Source organism: Mirounga angustirostris, unplaced genomic scaffold, assembly GCF_029215605.1.
Source record: "Mirounga angustirostris isolate CCGP_5_RB_7025 unplaced genomic scaffold, mMirAng1.0.hap1 SCAF_4, whole genome shotgun sequence".
Classification (NCBI taxonomy): domain Eukaryota; kingdom Metazoa; phylum Chordata; class Mammalia; order Carnivora; family Phocidae; genus Mirounga; species Mirounga angustirostris.
In genome coordinates this window covers 81,858,507-81,879,996 of record NW_026991712.1, presented here as the reverse complement: position 1 = coordinate 81,879,996, position 21,490 = coordinate 81,858,507, and the positions used below count along the sequence as shown (strand labels likewise).

The following is a 21,490-nucleotide window of genomic DNA, read 5'->3' as shown; positions in this document are numbered from 1 at the left end:
TGCAGCCGCACTGCACATGCCTTTTTTAAAAAATTAAAAAAAAAAAATTAAAAGAAAATTTTCCCCTCCGCTCCATTGCACATGCCTTTTAACAAATATTTTCTCTTTGCCTTTTTGCTCTACATTAGGATGACTGACTCAACGTGATGTCCCAATGACTTTTCGACTTTTACTTTCCATCAACTGTAGTAGCTTAGGAAGCCGCCCAAACAGCCCCGAGGCCCTGCATACCCTTGGTCTAGGTGACCTGAGCGAAAGCCGCCGGGGGAGGAGCCCATGGTGACGCGCGCCGGGACGCCGCAGGGCGGGGGCCGAAGCGGCGCGCTTCCGGAAGTGGCACTGACGTCGCTGTGCGTGCAGGCGGCTGCGTCGGGCTGCAGGAGAAGATGGCGGTCTCCACAGGTCGGTTCCCTGGTTGGGCTGCCTGCTTTCCCACTCCAACCCGGCTTTGCCCCTCCACCTGCTGCTGGCGGCCGGGCACTGACTGTGTGGGAGAATCTGGAGTGCGCCTTCTCGGACACCGGGCTCCCCGTGGAGCGAAGCCCGGGAGCGGGGAGGGGCCGGGCGGGCCGGGCGCCGGCGCCCAGGGCTTGGGGCGGCCGTCGGGGGCGGTGGGTCGTGCTTGCGCGTCGGCCGCGCGTCCTCAGGCTGGGGGCGGGGTGGCTCTGGCGCGGGCGCACTCGCGGGGTCTGGCGGGTTCGGGTCCGATTGCTGAGCGGAAGACGGTGTGGGAGGGAGGAGAGGAGGCCCAAGGTGGGCGGTGTCAACCTCAGGCCAGGAAGGGTTTCAGGGTTGAGGGGCGTCATGGATGGAGTGGGGCTTGCGTTCCCTTGGGCTTGCTTTTATATGGGTGGAGGAAGAGAGGACTGAGGAGAACTGTTAATCTTTGTAATAACGGAGAAAGGATGACCATTCCTACCTGACTGAATACGTGTTGTCTTTTTATTCATTTAAATGCAAAACTGTAGTGCAAGTAAAATAAAAGCATAGAGCAAGGAAAAGCTAATTGAAGAAGTGGTTTCTCAAGCTGTTCAACTCTTCTCTCGTACTGAGTAAAGTGGTTTCCTATGAGCACAGACTTTGAAATTAAATATTGACGCTGAGATTTTCGAAGCTTGACCATTTTAAAAAATGTTAAAATGAAAATGTTAGGTTTTACTACTTAAACATATGTTTGATCTTTCATTTTTCCTAGTCATTATTGAAACCAGGTTATAGAATAGTGTGATTTAATAATTCATGCCATCATTGCATGAAAACGAATTTTTAAATCTATATTGTGCTGAAAAATGGAAGGTTGCAGTGTATGTTACTGGAACACCTCAGAATACATTCAACATATATTTTAATGAAAAATTGTGTCTTTTAAGTCTCATCTTTATTTACAGATGTCATAGGTGATGAGATCTTTAACAGTTTTAGCGCTGAGAAATATACTTGAGGTCAGAGCGAACTAGTAAAACAAGGATTATTTCAGAAATGAGGTTTTACTGTTAAGACTTGCTATTTGAAATCCTGTGTGCTTATGAATGGGCCGTATCTTTTTAAGAACTGTGCTTAGTACCTATGGGTTCTTGAAAATTTAGTTTTGATAGTTATGAGTTGTAGTCATTTGATAGTTATTAGTAATTTTGTGGATTGCATTGTTTATTTAAACATGATTTTTTCCTTAACATTATACGTATGAGAAAGTGTGGAAATACTTTGAAAAGACCAAATATTAGATGATATTAATGGCAGATACTTTTTGTTAACTACTTTTAGTCATTTTTAAGGAAGTCAAATATAAATTATAAAGATGTTGCTGATTATTGTTATATTTCCTTATGCATACATCGGATGCTTGTGTTTTCTAGTTTATATTTCAGCATCACAATTGTTATATTTTCACTCTGTTTTTAGATTTATGAAATTTGAAGCCTTAGCATAATTATTAAGGATGTTATTTAGGCATTTGAGCTTTCTTAAACCACTGAAATTCATTTTGAAACTATTACTAAAAACTTCCCCTGGTAAATTTCAGAATTATTCTACTCAGTTTATGTGCTTTACATTATTGACAGTATTGAACTGAGAGGGATATGAGTGCAGAAGCAGCTTTGGACTTTTTAAATTATACTTTGTTATATTTTTTTATTCTTTGCTTCTTGGTGGCATGGAAGGGAAACAGTATGTGTATATGTGAAATAAATGATGTAACTTGAAATTTATTAAAATGAGATGAGCTAGATGGATGTAATAATGTACATGTTTTGGGGTGCCTGGCTGGCTCAGTCTGAGGAACATGGTTTTGATCTCGGGGTCTTGGGTTTGAGCCCCATTTTGGGTGAAGAGATTATAAAAAAAAAAAGAAAACTTTGTAAAAAAGAGAATCATTTAAAAATGTACATAGACAAAGTAATCTTGGATAAAAATAGTTATTTGATAGGACAAAAAGAAGAGAAACCTGACAAATATTTTTTGATCTTTTCTAAGGAATTTTATTTATTTTTTATTTTTTAAAGATTTTATTTATTTGTCAGAGAGAGCGAGGGAGGGAACACAAGCAGGGGGAGTGGGAGAGGGAGAAGCAGGCTTCCCGCTGAGCAGGGAGCCCGATGTGGGGCTCAATCCCAGAACCCTGGGATCATGACCTGAGCCTAAGGCTGACACTTAACAACTGAGCCACCGAGGTTCCCCAGGAATTATATTTTAATGTGCATTATCTAAAGGTGCATTACCCTTCCTTTTACTAGAAGAAAAATTGGGGAGAAAAAATTCTAATTAGAATGGGAACTGTTGGTCCTCTTATTTTGCAGATGAGAAAACTGAGGCCTAAAGAAATACAAGATTGTACATAGTGATGGAGTCAAGATTAGAATTTGGGTTTTTTTTTTGTCCTCAGTTTAATGTTCTTTCTGTTATGAGGAACTGTGAATTTGGAATATTCCTCAAACATGAATCTTACTCCTTTTTATGCTTGAGAGTGACTTTCACACTTTTCTTTCTAGCAGAATCTTTGTTTCAGACTGTTAGACTCTTATGAATGGAAATTGGGCTGTGGTGGAGACCCACTGGCTAGGTTCCTCTTTTCCAAGAGGCAGAGTCACCTTGGGGGGCTCAAGAGGATTTCATAGGACATAGCTTAAACACTACTTTAAGGAATATAAATTTATTAGTTCATTTAGTAACTTTGATTCAAAAATTTAATTAGATCCCAGCACTAAGAAAAGACGTAGATAAAAAAAAGTATGTGCAGTACTTTAAAAAAAATAAATTTTAAATTTTAGAACAGTTTTACAGAGAAGTTGTGAAGATAGTACATAAAGATTGTACATTAGAGTACCTAATGTAGATTTTCTGTCTCAGGATCCCATCTGGGATACATTGTAATGTGAAACATTTTAAAATTTCGTATCACTTAAGTTACACTAGTGTTACAGTGGTGTTCTAGTCTTTGAATGTAGATGATTGTAAAATATCTTTAAGTAATGAGAAGCTCAGGAAAAAATGGAGTATTTTTTCTTTGATAGTGGGTCTGTGTAAGCCATATGGTTGAAAAATGAAACCAAAATAAAACTTACTAATTACTCTCTTCAGAAGTGGGTAGCATTGTATATATGGGAACAAGAACTAGATTAGCAGTGTTTTAATTCCCCTGCCAGCCCCTGATAGATTACTGTGGCATGATAGGCATGCCACTGGATCTCTTAAGCCTTGTTTTCCCCATCCCTTCTATGAAAAGGTTGGACAACATGAGTTTGTTTTCCCCATCTTCAAGATTAATGAGCAGAATTTGGGAGTAGTAACAGAAAAGATCTACATGTGTAGATCATAACATACAATCTGGGAACTAAACAGTAGGAGAGCCAAATTGCAGTAGTCTAGTACATTTCCCTCTTGAGACTTTATTACCTGGCCTGATAGAGTTTTCTGTGTCCCTTAGGAACCTACATACCCTTTTGCTACATACACGTTTGCTCTTGACAATATGATTAAATAATACAGCCTTATTATACAGGCAGTCATCCCTTTGTACAGTACTACAGAGTGGTAAAAATGACGATTCAAACTGAAACTGTTCAAGGCATTTTTTTTAAAGATTTTATTTTTTTGAGAGAGAGACCAAGAGAGCATGAGTGGGGGGGTGGGCAGAGAGAGAGGGACAAGCAGACTCCCTGCTGAGCACAGAACCTGATGGGACTTGATCCCAGGACCCCGAGATCATGACCTGAGCCAAAGTCAGATGCTTAACCAACTGAGCCACCCAGGTGCCCCCAAAGCAGTTTTATTAAATAAGAAAAATTATTACTCTGTGACCTTTGAAAATGTTTGCTCAGACATTAAAAACTCTTCCTGTGGTTACAAGTGTATAGGAAAATGAAAAAAAAATTGTAAAATAGTATTTGCTTAGTACTCGAAATTAAACATGAGACATTAAGAATTAGAGTGTTTTATTTTAAAAAATTTGTCAAGAGTAGTTGGAACAATGTTTCCTTTTTCTCATCATCCTTTTCTTAAATTACTTCCCTCATATACATCCATAAGCTCACATTCACAAAGTTCATGTGGCTGCTCATCTAGAGTCTCCAACACTTTATGGTCGGGTATTTCTTCTATAACTACTTATATTTGATTCACATTTCACTTCAGTGTTACTAGTTTTTGTTTCTTTGCTGCACTTTCAGTTTTCATTTCTTCGTTGTGCTTTGATTGCTTTGATCTTTGTTGGCTAATTTATTGGCTATTTTTATAGAATGTCACATGGGTTGGGGTGCCTGGGTGGCTCAGTTAAGTGTCTGCCTTTGGCTCAGGTCATGATCACAGGGTCCTAGGATTGAGCCCTGCATCGGGCTCCCTGCTCGACCCAGAGTCTGCATCTCCCTCTCCCACTGCATCTCCCTTCCCCCTGCCGTGCTGTCTCTCTCATGCTCTCTTTCTCTCTCTCTCAAATAAATAAAATGTTAAAAAGAAAATAATGAGAATATCACATGGGTTTACTACTGGCAGACAAGGAGGCAACACTACTATAAGCTTTGCTGTCTGTATGTGACTAACAAATGTGCAATGACCCATCACCAACAGATGTGAAGTGATTGGCCACTGGTTACGATGCTCATCTATCTATTTAGTGATTCGTGGACTGGGGAGCTAGCAGCAAAGTTTGTACTTAATGCAGTTACTCACAGTTACTAGGCTGCTAATTGAAGCTTCAGCCATGTTGTTGGGGGACTGGTGTTATTTAAACGATGCTAACTGAAATTCAGTCAGGCAAATGGAAACTATGGAAAGCAAAGATTATCCTTAGTGGAAACATCCACTTGACAATTATTTGGGGAGCCGTTTGACACAAAATTTCAAAGTGGATACATGAGGCTTGCAGACTAGAATAAATGGAATAAAATTCAGTGTTCAAAAGTTTGTTTCAAATATAGTTGACTTTTTAAAAGAGCTGATGCTTTTATAAGTAAATCTTTGAGGTAATATTATAAGGTGGGTCTTCAGGACTGGTGTTTGTGAGTGACTTACTCTTATTTACAAAGTCTCCACTGATTTGTATAAGAGCAGATGTTATATTCAGTTTAAGTTAGAACTCAGCAAAGTTCCAGACCACAGGAGAGAAATCCGTAAAGCCTGTGTAGGTCTTTACATAAGTTGAAATAGTAGTTCTAAAGGAAAGCACATTATTGATTATCTAGGCCCTGGGCCAAGTTCATTTTATAGATGAACAGTGGAAATACAGATATGAAATGACTTTCACAAGATTATTTAGTTAGATGTTGAGTTCAGAGCTGGTTTCTTGATTTCAAGTTCTTTGATACTACTTTTGTATTACACTGTATTCTATAAACTTTTTGTTTGCTTTTATTTTGTAGGAACCTAACAGTGTGATTTCATAAATAAATGTCATTAAGAATCAAGACAAAACACTTGAAAGAGTGTAATGGCATTATAAGTAATTAAAACTATATGTTCTCTTAAGATGTAAATGATTATGTTGAAAAAATAAAAAAATCTAACAATTGATATTAATAGCTAAATCTTGTTACACATTTAAACAAAATTATTTTTTGTGAGCACAAATTTGGTATTGCGGGCACATACACATAGTAGTTATTTCCCTTGGTGATTCTTATAATATCTAACATTTTTCCTCTGAGCTTATTTTGGGGATGGGATGGAGAAGAGGTTATTATTGGTAGTGCTATGAGGTTTATAGAAATTCAGCTCTATCAGAAGTAGGAAGCATAACCTGATGAGTTATCATAAACATTTCCATATTGCTCATAAAGTGGCCCTTAAGGACACTTAATACTGACTCCCCTTTCCCCCATTCTTCTTACCTACTTCTCCAAGTAGGGTGCCTCTGGACAGGACTGTGTATGTTCATCAGGTAGAAGAACCTGGTTCCAAGCTTTGTGAGACTGGGAAGACTGGGCAACAGCTATGTAACCTGGGCTCCTTATTCTCCCCAGGGGTTTGAAATGGTTTCTAAAATCCAGGGTCCTGGGGTGCCTGGGTGGCTCAGTTGGTTAAGCGGCTGCCTTCGGCTCAGGTCATGATCCCGGGGTCCTGGGATTGAACCCCGCGTCGGGCTCCCTGCTTATCCTGGCATCTGCTTCTACCTCTGCCCCTCCCCCCACTCGTGTTCTCTTGTTGTCTCTCTCTCTCTTTTTCCCTGTCTCAAATAAATAAATAATCTTAAAAAAGAAAAAGATAAAATCCAGGGTCCTTTGGAAAAAGGCCAGTCTTCTCCATGAGGTCCTTGACTATACCTTTGAGTGATGGTTCACTGAGAAAGCTGAAGCTTCTGGGAGATGGAACTGTAAATAAATACTGAATTTAGTTTCAGGGAGTTACTCTTTTCTACTTAATTTTTTTTTTTTTTTTTGGAAAATCTTTGTTGAGATAGAATTCATGCACCATACAGTTCACCTATGTGTACAATTCATTGTTTTCTGGTATGTTTGCAGATGTAAGCAACCATTAACTACAGTCACCTGAGAACATTTTTATTACCTCAAAAACCCTGTATCCTTTAACCCTCACCATCTTATCCCTGTATCGTCCCCTTCCAGCCCCTGCAACCACTAATTTATGTTCTGTCTCTGTAGATTTGCCCATTCTGGACTTTCATATGAATAGAGTCATAGAGTATGTGGTCTTTGGGTCTGACTTCTTTCACTTAGTATAATGTTTTCAGGGTTCATCGATGTTGTAGAATTTATCAGTTCTTATGCATTTCTTTTACTGGCTGAATAATAATATTCTATACACCACATTTGATTTATCCATTCATTGTTGATTTGGATTGTTTCCACTTTTTGGCTATTAGGAATAATGCTGCTATAAACATTTGTGTGCCAGTTTCTGTATGGATGTATATTTTCGTTTCCTCTGGTATGTATCTAGGAGTACAGTGGCTGGGTCATATGGTAATTCTATATTTAATTGAGAAACTGTCAGACTGTTTTCCAAAGGGAGACCATTTTATTCTCACCAGTAGCTTCTAAGAGTCCTGATTTCTCCACATTTCACAAACTGCCTGACTTTTTGATTCCAGCCTGGTGGGTGTAACATGATACTTCATTGTGTGTGTGTGTGTGTTTTTTTTTAAAAGATTTTATTTATTTATTCATGGGAGACAGAGAGAGAGAGAGAGGTAGAGGTAGAGGGGGAAGCAGGCTCCCTGTGGGACTCCATCCCAGCACCCTGGGATCATGACCTGAGCCGAAAGCAGATGCTTAACCAGCTGAGCCACCCAGGCACCCTTCGTGGTTTTAATTTGCATTTCCCTGATGACTAATGATGTTGAGCATCTTTTTATGTGCTTATTGGTCATTTGTATATGGTCTTTGGAGAAATGTCTATTCAGATTCTTTGCTTATTTTTAAATTAGGCTATCTTTTGTTGAGTTTTAAGAGTTCTTTATATAGTCTAGATACAACTTCCTTATCATATATATAGTTTGCAAGTATTTTCTCCCATTTTGTAGGTAATCGTTGCACTTTTTTTTTTTTAAACATTTTATTTATTTATTTGACAGAGAGACACAGCGGGAGAAGGAACACAAGCAGGGGGAGTGGGAAAGGGAGAAGCAGGCTTCCCGCGGAGCAGGGAGCCCGATGTGGGGCTCGATCCCAGGACCCTGGGATCATGACCTGAGCCGAAGGCAGACGTTTAACGACTGAGCCACCCAGGCGCTCCAGTCGTTGCACTTTTTTGATGGTATCCTTGAAACCCAAAAGTCTTAAATTTTGGTTAAGTCCAGTTATCTATTTTTTCCACTTTATTAAGATGCAAAGTATGGCTTTTGGTATGTATTTCATTGTCTCTTTGTTTTAAAAATATCATGTTGACATATGTAAATTCTGCACTTGATTTTAGCCGAAGGGGGAGAAGTGATGACATAATGTAACTTCTAATTGATGATCTGATTATGATTGTTTTACATAATTATTGTATGACAGAGGGCTGTAGGAGTCCAAGCTCTCTCTTGCCAGGTATGAGGTTTAACCTTACAGTTAAAGAAGTTAAATAGCCAGATATAAGGCATACTCTAAACAGTTTATGATTTGTAAGTACTGTAATTATGATGTGGATTTTTCAGTTTAGAGACTGGAATGTTATTGAAAAATCTAAACAATGCAGAGGTTGGCTTACTATTGTTATCTATGCTAGTGTCACCTGTTACCTAATTTATCAGTTGTGGCTTACTAAACTCTATTCACATAAGTGGTTATTTCCTGAAACACTTAAGTTGTAAAGTTTTTAATTTTCTTAAGTGTTTACCTTACAAGCAGTGATTTGGAGGGATATTTAATTATTTTGCTTAATACGGTTTTCTGACTGCAAGCTAATTGGACTCATAGGAGAGCAGTTATACTCATTTAAATGGTCTCTGTCAGAAGACCTCATATCTTCTAGAGTGTATGCCATTTTTAATTTTACTTAGACATTCATATTAGAGAGGAACCATGGTATATCACAGCTTACCCAACTTTCCTCCACTTCTTAGTTTATTCTAAGGGAAATGTCCTTTCCTAGTTCTAGAATAGACATTGTTAGCTGCTCTCCTGGAGAATAGTAACTTCTGTTACTTTTGTGTTTTCCCTTGGTTTGCCTATCTCACTGAGATATCTAGAGTATCTGAGCAAAGTCTTCAACAACTTACTGCATTGTGTTTGAATGTTGAATGTATCTGACACCTGAGTGTAAGCTTGGGGAAAGGATTCTGTGTTGGTGTTAGAATCAGCAGCACCTGCTACCAGACGACAGTCCGGTCGATAAGTGTTGAGAGGAAGATTGAAAGTAAGCACCTGCCATAAATTCACGAAGTGTTTTTTGAGTGCCTCTTGTGTTGCCATCATTATGGTACAGTTTCTATTTAAGTGATTTAGTGAGAAAATAAATGGTTGAAGTAAAATCTAGCTTTCTCTCTTTGTAAATTATGTTTTACACATGAATTCTGTTTTTAGTTTATTTTTCTGAAGTAAAACAGTATTATAAGATTTTATGTTCAAGTTTATTCATTAAATAAACACATTAAGTTGGTTATTTTCTCCTTATCTAGCTGAGTTAGTATACAGCACATAACTATATGAATGAATTATTCGTATAGTTCCAGAATTTTTTGGGAGTATCTAGGGGCTGAGTGGTTTTGGTTGTAAACTAGAGTATCAGTAGCATAATTAATATTCTGTGCATAATGCATCTCCTAAACCATAGAATTGAGATTCTTTACAGATCCTGTATTCCAGAGGTTTTTCCACTTATATTTAAAGGTATAGTACAGATGCTTCAGATGTACAATATTTGATTTGAATTTTGTTTTTTTCAGATGTTTTTATTTACCATGTTTAATCAGTTCTTTATTTTTTAAAAGATTTTATTTGAGAGAGAGAGAACACGCGTGCGTGTGTGCGAGAGAGCACAAGCGGGGTGGAGGGGCAGAGGGAGAGGGAGAAACAGACCCCCAGCTGAGCAGGGAGCCCTACATGGGGCTCCATCCCAGGACCCCGAGATCATGACCTGAGCTGAAGGCAGACATCCAACTGACTGAGCCACCTAGGTGCCCCATATACCAGATTTTAAAGTACAGGGTTCTACAAGCATGTTAACGTGTGTTGTCATTCCTTGATTAAATATTAAGTAGTTATTATAAACTTAAATGTATTGTAGGGGCGCCTGGGTGTCTTAGTTTATTAAGTGCCTGACTGTTGATTTCGGCTCAGGTCATGCATGATCTCAGGGTCCTGGGATTGAGCCCTGCATTGGGCTCTGTGCTCAGCCGGGAGTCGGCTTGAGGAGTCTCTCTCGCCCTCTGCCCCCCCCCCACTTGTGTGTGCACATGTGTGCACGCTCTCTCTCTAAAATAAAATCTTAAAAACAATATAGTGAAATAGTTTTTAATCTCATGCAATTTCTTGAAATGTTTATTTTAGAGACAAAAGTTAAAATTGCTATACATGATAAACCTTCATTTCAGCTAAAGAATATATTTTTAATATATTTTTCTGTGACTTAATGTAAGTATAATTTTTAATATTAAATCAGTGTTTATATTACCGTTTCATACTATTGATGGATATAATTCCATTCTAAAGTTTTTTGTAATGTAAGTCATAAGCCTTGATGTCAATAATTCTGTATTCTTAACATTTTTGACATTCTTGATGATAGCATTTAATGTGGGACTGTAATTGCTGGTTTTGAAAAAGCTAGTTACAATTGTGGAATGGGTTTTTTTCTGAGTGAAGAACTGTGAATAGGGATTAATGATTCAGTCATATTTGTTCCTTTGCTGAACAAGTGGTCAGAGCTAACAGGATGATAGGCCTACTTAGCTAGGAATTCCACTGATGGTGTGTGGAAGAGAGTAAGTGTATGTAGTCCAAAATAGAGGGCAGTAAAGTGGTGACACAGAATGACTTCATACTTTTCTAAAATATTCTGCTATTAATGACATTGTAAGATAAAAAGTCCTAATGAGTTTAAAGCATCATTTATAGGTTATCTTTGGGTCCATATTGATGAACATTTGAAAACTTCCGATAAATATGACCGATGTGTATGTGTTGTTAATTAGGCCTGTTTTTTCATTTATACACAGTAAATGTAATTCATGTACTTTATTATTTTTTTAAGTTTTCATTTTAATTACAGTTAGTAAACAGGGTTATATTAGTTTAGGTGTACAATATAGTGATTCAACACTTCATACATCACCTGGTGCTCATCACAAGTGCACTTTTGAATCTGTATTACCTATTTAACCCGTTCTCCCACCGACTCCCCTTTGGGAACCATTAGTTCTCTTTAAGACTCTCTATAAGTTCTTGATTTTTGTCTCGTTTTTATTTCCCCTTTGCTTGTTTGTTTCTTAAGTTCCATATAGGAGTGAAATCATATGGTATTTGTCTTTCTCTAATTTACTTATTTTGCTTAGCACTACACTAGCTCCATCCGTGTCGTTGCAAATAGCAAGATTTCCTTCCTTTTTTATGGCTAAATAATATTCATTATGTTCCACACACACACACACACACACACACACACACACACACACCTTTATCCATTCATCAGTTGATGGACACTTGAGCTGCTTCCATATTGTAGCTATTATAAATAATGATACTGTAAATATAGAGGTGCATGTATCCTTTTGAATTAGTGTTTTTGTATTCTTTGGGTAAATAACCAGCAGTGTGATTGTGGATCATAGGGGAGTTTCATTTTTCGGTTTTTGAGGAACCTTTACTGTTTTCCACAGTGGCTGCACCAGTTTGCATTCTCACCAGTGGTGCAAGAGGGTTTTTTCCTCCACAAGCTCATCAACACCTGTTGTTTCTTTTGTTGATTTTAGCCATTCTAAGGTGTGAGGTGATATCTCATTGTACTTCTGATTTGCATTTCTCTGATGTTAAGTAATGTTGAGCATCTTTGTTGGCCATCTGTATGTCTTTGGAGAACGGTCTATTCATGTATTCTGCCCATTTTTAAATTGAATTGTTTTTTGGGTGTTCATTATATATTTTGGATGCTAACCCTTTATCAGATATGTCATTTGGAAATACCTTCTCCCATTCCATAGATTGTCTTTTAGTTTTGTTGATTGTTTCCTTCATATGTCTCAATAGTTTGTTTTTGCTTTTATTTCCTTTGCTTCAGGAGACATATTTAGAAAAAAGTTGCTGTGGCCGATGTGAAAAAAGGTACTGCCTTGTTCTCTTTTAGGATTTTTATGGTTGCAGGTTACACATTTAGGTCTTTAATCCATTTTGAATTTATTTTTGTGTAGGATATGAGAAAGTGGTCCAGTTTCTTATGCATGTTGCTGTCCAGTTTTCCCAATACTATTTGTTGAGACTTTTTCTCATTGGATACTCTTTCCCACTTTGTCAAAGATTAATTGACCATATAGTTGTAGGTTTATTTTTAGGTTTTTCATTCTGTTCCATTGATCTATGTGTATGTGTCTCTTTTTGTACTGTTTTGATTACTACAGCTTTGTAATACACCTTGAAGCCTGGAATTGTGATACCTCCAGTTTTGCTTTTCTCTTTCAAGATTGCTTTGGTTATTCGGGATCTTTTATTGGTTCCATACAAATTTTAGAATTGTTTGTTCTAATTCTGTGGAAATTGCTGTTGGTATTTTGCTAAGGATTGCATTAAATGTGTAGATTGCTTTGGGTAGTGTAGACATTTTAACAATATTTGTTTTTCCAGTCCATGAGCATGGAATATTTTTCCATTTCTTTGTGTTGTCTTGAATTTCTTTCATCAGTATTTTACAGTTTTCAGAATATGGGTCTTTCACTTCTTTGGTTAGGTTTATTCCTAGGTATCTTACTATTCTTGGTGCAGTGGGAAATGAGATTGTTTTCTTACTTTCTCTTTCATCTGCTGCATTATTGATGTATAGAGAGGCAACAGATTTCTATACATTGATTTTGTATCCTGCAACTTTACTGAATTTGTTTATCAGTTCTAGCAGTGTTTTGGTGGACTTGCTTTCAGGTTTCCTATATAGAGTATCATGTCATCTGCAAATAATGAAAATTTTACTTCTTCCAAACCAATTTGATTGCCTTTTATTTCTTTTTGTAGTCTGATTGCTGTGGCTAGGACTTCCAGTACTGTGTTAAATAACAGTGGCGAGAGTGGACGTCCTTGTCTTGTTCTTGACCTTAGGGGAAAAGCGCTCAGTTTTTCCCCATTAAGGATGATGTTAGCTGTGGGATACAATTCATGTATTTAATTTTATTTTTTTAGAGAGACCGGGGTGGGGGGGGAGGGGGAGAGGGAGAATCCGATGTGGGGCTGGATCTACGATCCTGAGATCATGACCTGAGCCAAAATCAAGAGTCAGATGTTTAACCGACTGAGCCACCCAGGCGCCCATAATTCATGTATTTTAAAATGATTTTATATAATGTTTTAAATACGACAGTTACCTGAATGTACGGCAATTGGCCTTTTAAGTTTTTGCATTGCTAAACATTTTTCTCCAGAGTACTTTTTCAAACCTGCTCTTCTCACCTTTACCTATCTATGGCTATTTAGCAAAATCACTGCAAAACTTAGTGGCTTCAAACAGTGATTCATTCTTTCTCATGATTTTCATTAACAAGGTGGTTCTGCTGGTTTCACGTGATGTTGGGCTGGGCCTGTTGCCCAGGTGCCTTGGTTCAATAAGGATTGGCCATTCTCTGGCCTGTTTGACTTCTTCACATCCTGGTAGTGTGGCTTTCAAGAGAGCTGAAAAGAAGAGAAGCCATCATGCCTCTGAGAATGCTATTCTCACAACTGCACCAGCATCACTGTACCATATTCTATCAAAATAAGTGGCAAGGCCATCCCAGATTCAAGCGGAGGGGAAATAGCCTCTATCCCTTGATGGGGGAGGGGGCTGTGTCCTGAGGGAGAAGAATTGTTCATAGTTGGCTTTGGAGGCAGTCTATAGACTACTCCTTGTCTTTTGTTCTTAAAGTTTTTTTTTTTTTTTTTTTTTTTTTTTATTTATTCATTCGAGACACAGAGAGAATATGAGCAGGGGGAGAAGCAGAGGGAAGGGGAGAAGTAGGCCCCCCGCTGAGCAGGGAGCCCGATGCAGGGCTTGATCCCAGGACCCTGGGATCATGACCTGAGCCAAAGGCAGACGCTTAACCATCTGAGTCACCCAGGTGCCCGTCCTTGTCTTCTGTTCTTGAGGACAAATTCATAAAGTGGAATTTTAAGTCAAAGCATATGAGTAAAAATTCTTGTTATATTTTGTCAAATTACCTCTTAAGCAAGGTAGAATTGATTTCCAGTTGTGTGTAATTATGTATAAATATACTTTTCTCACAGTTCTACCAGCACTGTGTTTAGCATGTTTTAAATTTTATTTTTTGATGGATGTATAATTTCATCATACTTTAGCTTGCCTGTTTTTAAAAAATTTTCTTGTTTGGCTTATATTCTTGTTTTATCATTTGTCGTGTCTGTGAAATATATATTACCCATTTATTGTCATAAACGTGTGTGAACATTTACTGCTTGTTCAAGGAACTGGTTATTGATATTAGCAGGTTTTAATAATTTAAGAAGTATTGAAATCAACTTGAAAATTTTATACCTTATATTTAGTACTTCTTTTATTTTTCTTTTCAACTTCTTAGGATAGGGTCATGTCTGATAATTCTGAAACAGTCCTCTAGATAAAATGAAGGAAGGTTAAACGGGGAGGAAAATTAGACTACACTTTTCAGTGGTAGAAAAAGCAAAGAATTTCTGGCCACCTTTAATGTGCTACAAAGTACAGTGATTCTCAACTATTTTGATTGCAAGTTAATAAAAGAATCATGAATATTTAGAAGGTAAAGCAGTATAAATTGCAAACACTAAAACTGCATTTTATCTTTGATTTAAAGGCGTTTCAGGAATCATATAGGTAAGTTGTTTTTTTTTTTTCAAAATTGATCTCTGATAACTTGCTTTCATGGAGTTCAAGAATCCTAAATTTGGAAAAAATGTGGTTCAGGAAGGATTCTGAACCAGAGAATGGAGATGAGGGCAGAGAAAAGGCGAGAGGATTTCTTCTTCCTGTTGCCTCTTCTTTCTCCTTAGTCTGGTGGATTCCCTCCTATAGTAAGCTTTTATGTATTGATCATTGAGATTTGTTGGGATGGACAAAAGGTTGTACATTACTGATGTAGTTTAGTTTCACATTTCATGCTGAAATACACAAAGTGTAAAAGAAAACACTATTTGCTCAGAGTCACCTGGCTAGTTTCTGGGTAGAGCAAAATATTAATGAAAATTTTGTGTTGCTTCTTCTTGTCTTTAGCACTTCTCATACTCTGATTTCTGTGTCTTGCTCCCCTATTAAACTGTAAGCTGCAAGAGGGCTGGGAGTGTGTCAGTGCTAGATCCCATTTGTGTCACATAGTTTCTAGCTTGTAGTTGATTTTTGATTTTGGTTAATTGGAAGTAAATAAAATTACAGAATTACAATAAAATGAACCACAGTTTTCTTAGTTGAGGCATTTCCTGGTCTTTCATCACAACTGATGCTGTTTTCCTTTTCTTCCTTCCTTATCTGGAGTTAATGCTTATGGCCCGCCCCCTCCCCCAACCCCACCCCTTGCTGCAGGTAAAGTCTGAGTTTGCAAGTGCACCTGTCCTTTCTGTGTTGAGCCCTGCCTTCCAGGCCATATCTGGCTCTTTGCTCATTCATTCTCAACTACTATCCCCAAACATTGCCTACCATTCTCTCTCTCTCTTTTTTTTTTTTTTTTTGGTGATGTCCCTCCTTTTTTAAAGAGACTTTAAACGGCAGGAAAAAAGCTCTCTCAAATTCTAGTGAATTATTCTTGCTTCAGGTGTTTTTTGAAGAAATAAAATATTATCAGTACCGTTCCAAGTACTAGGCCTCTTTCTCTTTGCCCAGAGATGACTGCTATCCTGATTTTGGAGTATATTGCACAAGCGTCTTTCTACTTTTGCTGCATATGTGTGTACTCTGGAACAGTATAAAGACTTATTTATATATGGCTTTTGAGGGGTTCATTTTTTTTCTTTTTAATTGTGGTAAAATATATATAACATAACATTTACCATCTTAACTGTACAGTTCAGTAAGGTTAAGTATATTCATGTTGTTTGCAACAATCTCCAGAATTTTTTCAACTTTCAAAACAAACCATGTACTCATTAAATAGTGTGCTTTAAAAACTTCAGAATTGGGGCGCCTGGGTGGCTCAGTTGGTTAAGCAACTGCCTTCGGCTCAGGTCATGATCCTGGAGTCCCAGGATCGAGTCCCGCATCGGGCTCCCTGCTCAGCAGGGAGTCTGCTTCTCCCTTTCCCGCTCCCCCCTCTTGTGCTCTGTCTCTAAAATAAATAAATAAAATCTTTAAAAACAAAAAACAAAAAACTTCAGCATTGATGGATACTTACAGCTCTAATTCTTTTACTGTAATTGCAATAGTCTTGTGTCATTGATTATACCTTGTTAGTCTTAGGTTGTTTCTAAGTTTTCACTATTAGAGATAATGCCTAGTGAGCGTTCTTATTCCTGTCTTCCTCTGAGCACTCAAATGAATTTCTTCAGCTCTATGCTTGGATCTTTCTAAATATTACAGTTTGCTCACCAAAGTAGTTGTACTAGTTTATTCTCATGTCAACAGTGAATGAGCTTCTCTTCTCTACATTTTCATCAAATCAAGTATTGTGAGACTTAATGTTTGTCTTTCTGGGGGATAGTTATTATGGTTTTAATTTATGTTTCCCTGATTACTGTTGATGTTAAGCATCTTTTTATATGTTTATTGTTCAGTCCTTTTTCCTGTTCTGTGGAGTTTCTTATTCATAATAGTCTTTTCCTTGTCTCTATATTTTAGATGGTAACATTTTGCCAGTTATGTTACTCGAATCTTCTTTCAGTCTGTGGCTCATCTTTTATCTTTCATTGAACTTGTTTTTTATTTTGTGAAGTTTATCAGTCCTTTGATTTTGCTTTTTTTTTTTTTTTTACTTTTAAGAAATCCTTTTCTATATCTCAAGGTCATAAGGATACCTTATATTTTCTTAAAGTTAATATTTTGCTAGAATTAGCAAATCAGTTGGCCCAGAATTGATTTTTTATGTATACTGTGAGATAGGGATCTGATTTTTTCCATATAGGTAAAATGTCCTAACACCATTAACTGAAAAGTACATTCTTTTCCTAGTTTTTTCTTTTGGAATAATTTCAGATTTACAGATACGTTACATAAACAGTACAAAAATTCCCATATACCTTCACCCAGATTCATCAAATGTTAGTATTTTAACGGTTTTATGTGCACTTGCATATGTGCTTTCTTCCCCCTTCCCTTCCCACACAGACACATTTTTTTCTGAACCATTTGAAAATAAGTGACAGACATATGCTTCTTCACTCCTAAATATGTCTCTATGTGTTTACTAAAACCAGGCATTCTCTTACATTACAACAATGTAATTTTCCAAGATCAGGACATGAACATTGATACAGAACTTCTAACATACAGGCCCTATTCAGATTCTGCCAAATTTCCCACTACTGAGCTTTATTTATTTATTTTTTTACATTTGTTATTTAAACTCAATTTAGTTAACATATACTGTATTATTAGTTTTAGGGATAGAATTTAGTGATTCATCAGTTGCATATAACACCCAGTGCCCGTTATTTCAAGTGCCCTCCTTAATGCCCCTCACCCAGTAACGTACCCACTCCCTCCCCTCCAGCAACCCTCAGTTTGTTCCCTATAGTTAAGAGTCTCTTATGGTTTGCCTCCTTGTTTGTTTTTATCTGATTTTATTTTTCCTTCCCTTCCCCTCTGTTCCTCTGTTTTGTTTCTTAAATTCCACATATGAGTGAAATCATATGATAATTGTCCTTCTCTGACTGACTTATTTCGCTTAGCATAATACCCTCTTATTGGTTGTTACCAGTGGCGAGATTCCATTCTTTTTGATGGCTGAGTACTATTCCATTGTACATATATACACCATATTTTCTGTTTATGGAATCTGTTGATGGATATCTGGGCCCTTTCCATAGTTTGGCTATTGTGGACATTGCTGTTCTACACAGTGGGGTGAATATGCCCCTTTGAATCACTATGATTGTATCCTTTGGATAAATACCTAATAGTGAAATTTCTGGGTCTTACGGTAGCTCCATTTTTAACTTTTTGAGGAACCTCCATACTGTTTTCCAGTGGCTGTACCAGTTTCCATTTCCACCAACAGTGTAAGAGGGTTCCCCTTTCTCCACATTCTTTGCCAACATCTGTTGTTTCCTGAATTGTTAATTTTATCCATTCTGATGGGTGTGAGGTGGTATTTCATTGTGGTTTTGATTTGTATTTCCCTGATGCCGAGTGATGTGGAGCATGTTTTCATGTGTCTGTTGGCCATTTATTTGTATGTCTTCCCCCTTCCCTTCCCTTCCCTTTCTGATTTGGGTCCTTTCTGTTTTTTTTTTTTTTTTTTTTTTTAATTTCCAGATGTCTTTGGAGAAATACCCGTTCATCATGTCTTCTGCCCATTTCTTGATTGGATTATTTGTTCCTTGGGTGTTGAGTTTGATAAGTTCTTTATAGGTTTTTGGATACTAACCCTTTGTCTGGTAAGACATTTACAAATACCTTCTCCCATTCCGTAGGTTGCCTTTTAGTTTTGTCAACCATTCCCTTTGCTGTACAAAAGCTTTTTATCTTGATGAAGTCCCAATAGTTCATTTTTGCCTTTGTTTCTCTTGCCTTTGGAGATGTGTCTAGCAAGAAGTTGCTGTGGCCAAGGTTTCTGCCTGTGTTTTCTTCTAGGATTTGGGTGGATGCCTGTCTCACATTTAGGTCTTTCATCCATTTTGAGTCTATTTTTGTGTATCGTGTAAGAAAGTGGTCCAGCTTCATTCTTTTGCTTGTGGCTGTCCAGTTTTCCCAACACCATTTATTGAAGAGACCGTTCTTTTTCCATTGGATATTCATTCCTGCTTTGTTGAAGAGTAGTTGACGATAGAGTTGAGGGTCCATTCTGGGTTCTCTATTCTGTTCCATCGATCTATGTGTCTGTTTTTGTGCCAGTACCATACTGTCTTGATGATTACAGCTTTGTAATACAGTCTAGGAATTGTTTTACCCTAGCTTTGGTTTTCTTTTTCAACAATTCCTTTGGCTATTTGGTGTCTTTTCTGGCTCCATACAAATTTTAGGATTATTTGTTCCAGCTCTGTGAAAAATGCTGATGGTATTTTGATAGGGATTGCATTGAATGTGTAGATTGCTGTGGGAAGCATAGATATTTTAAGTGTGTGTTCTTTCAATCCATGAGCATGGAGCGTTTTCCCATTTCTTTGTGTCATCCTTAATTTCTTTCATAAGTGTTCTGTAGTTCTCAGGGTACAGATCTTTTTTTTTTTTTAAAGATTTTATTTATTTATTTGACAGAGAGAGACACAGCGAGAGAGGGAACACAAGCAGGGGGAGTGGGAGAGGGAGAAGCAGGCTCCCCGCAGAGCAGGGAACCCGATGCGGGACTCGATCCCAGGACCCTGGGATCATGACCTGAGCTGAAGGCAGTCGCTTAACCAACTGAGCCACCCAGGTGCCCCCAGAATACAGATCTTTTACCTTTTTGGTTAGGTTTATTCCTCAGTATTTTTTCATTTTTGGTGCAGTTGTAAATGGGATCGATTCCTTGATTTTTCTTTCTGCTGCTTCTTTCTTAGTACATAGAAATGCAACTGACTTCTGTGCATTGATTTTATATCCTGTGATTTTGCTGAATTTCTGTATCAGTCTAGCAATTTTTTGGAGTATTTTGGGTTTTCTACATAGAGTATCTGTGAAGAGTGAAAGTTTGACTTCTTTTTGCTGATTTGGGTGCTTTTTATTTTATATTTTTTTGTTGTCTGATTCCTGAGATTAGGACTTCCAGTACTGTTTTGAACAGGGATGAGAGTGGATGTTCCCTGTCATGTTCCTGACCTTAGGGGGAAAGCTCTCAGTTTTTCCCCATTAAGGATGATAGTCGCTGTGGGTCTTTCGTATATGGCTTTTATGATGTTGAGGTATGTTCTCTCTAACCCTACATTGTGGAGTGTTTTTATCAAGAAAGGATGCTGTATTTTGTCAAATGCTTTTTCTACATCTATTGAGAGGATTATATAGTTCTTATGTTTTCTGTTATTAATGTGGTGTATCACATTGATTGATTTGCAGATGTTGAACCACCCCTGCAGACTGCAGACCAGGAATAAATCCCACTCCTGGTGGTCGTGGTGAATAATCCTTTTGAGGTACTGTTGAATCCTATTAGTTAGTATCTTGGTGAGAATTTTTGCATCCATGTTCATCAGGGATATTGGTCTGTAATTCTCCTTTTTAGTGGGGTCTTTGGTTTTGGGATCAAGGTAATGATGGCTTCATAGAATGAGTTTGGAAGTTTTCCTCTCATTTCAGTTTTTTTGAACAGTTTTGGAAGAACAGGTATTTTTCTTTAAATGTTTGGTAAGATTTCCGTGGGAAGCAATGTGGCCTGGACTCTTGCTTGTGAGGAGGTTTTTGATTACTGCTTCAATTTCTTTGCTGGTTATGGATCTGTTCAGGTTTTCTGTTCCTTCCTGTTTCAGTTTTGTTAGTTCATACGTTTCTAGGAATGTATGCATTTCTTCCAGATTGCCTAATTTGTTGGCATATAGTTGCTCATAATATTTTCTTATAATTGTTTTTCTTTAGTGTTGGTTGTGATTGCTCTTCTTTCATTTATGATTCTACTGATTTGGGTCCTTTCTGTTTTTTTTTTTTTCCCCCAGTAAGTCTGGCTGGCGTATCAATCTTGCTAATTCTGTTAAAGAAACAGCTTTTAGTTTTGTTTATTTGTTCTGTTCTTTTGGTTTCTATTCCATTGATTTCTGTTCTATATTATTTCTCTTTTTCTGGATTTAGGTTTTATTACTCCCCCTGCTTGTGTTCCCTTTCTCGCTGTGTCTCTTTCTGTCAAATAAATAAACAAAATCTATTAAAAAAAATATAGGTCTCCTGATACTTTGCTACCTTATGTGTGTTCCTCTACTTTGTGTTTTCATAATTTTGTTTGTCCCATTAAGGAAGATAATGTGAAAATCAGACAAGTATTTGAGTTTTAAATTACTGAAAAACTGTAGAGTATTACTCAGAGAGGTTTTATAAATGCTTTTATTAATACATGATTTTAAGCACCATAAAACCAGAAATTTCATGGACTTCAATTTTAATACTTTATTTACAGTATTTTTTACATGACAAATTACAGAAATTCTTTGTTTATATGACATATTTCAACAATGGTTTTTAGAAAATACATATTTTAAGTTGTATACATTCTGTAATCTCCCTACTTTTTAAAAAAAATTTTCTGGATTTTGGGGTGCCTGGCTGGCTCAGTTGGTGGAACATGTGACTCTTGATATTGGGGTCATGAGTTCAAGCCCCACATTGGGCTTAGAGCTTACTT

At 37.4% G+C, this 21,490-nt stretch overlaps 1 protein-coding gene across 3 annotated transcripts in view; it reads left to right on the top strand.

Annotated features, from left to right (window-relative positions):
• Nucleotides 1-247: 247 nt before the first annotated feature.
• The window catches only part of UBE2V2 (ubiquitin conjugating enzyme E2 V2), a 39,360-nt gene continuing 18,117 nt past the window's right edge, over nucleotides 248-21,490 (top strand). The window contains exons 1-2 of one of the 3 annotated variants that reach the window (XM_064588356.1): nucleotides 361-402; nucleotides 20,218-20,294. Coding sequence is in view for 2 of the 3 variants with exons in the window: in XM_064588355.1 (XP_064444425.1) it covers nucleotides 277-402 (126 nt within the window). In the remaining variant the exon portion in view is untranslated. Of the gene's footprint in view, nucleotides 403-20,217; nucleotides 20,295-21,490 lie in introns of all 3 variants that reach the window. The other 2 variants (XM_064588355.1, XM_045896577.3) reach the window with 2 other exon arrangements.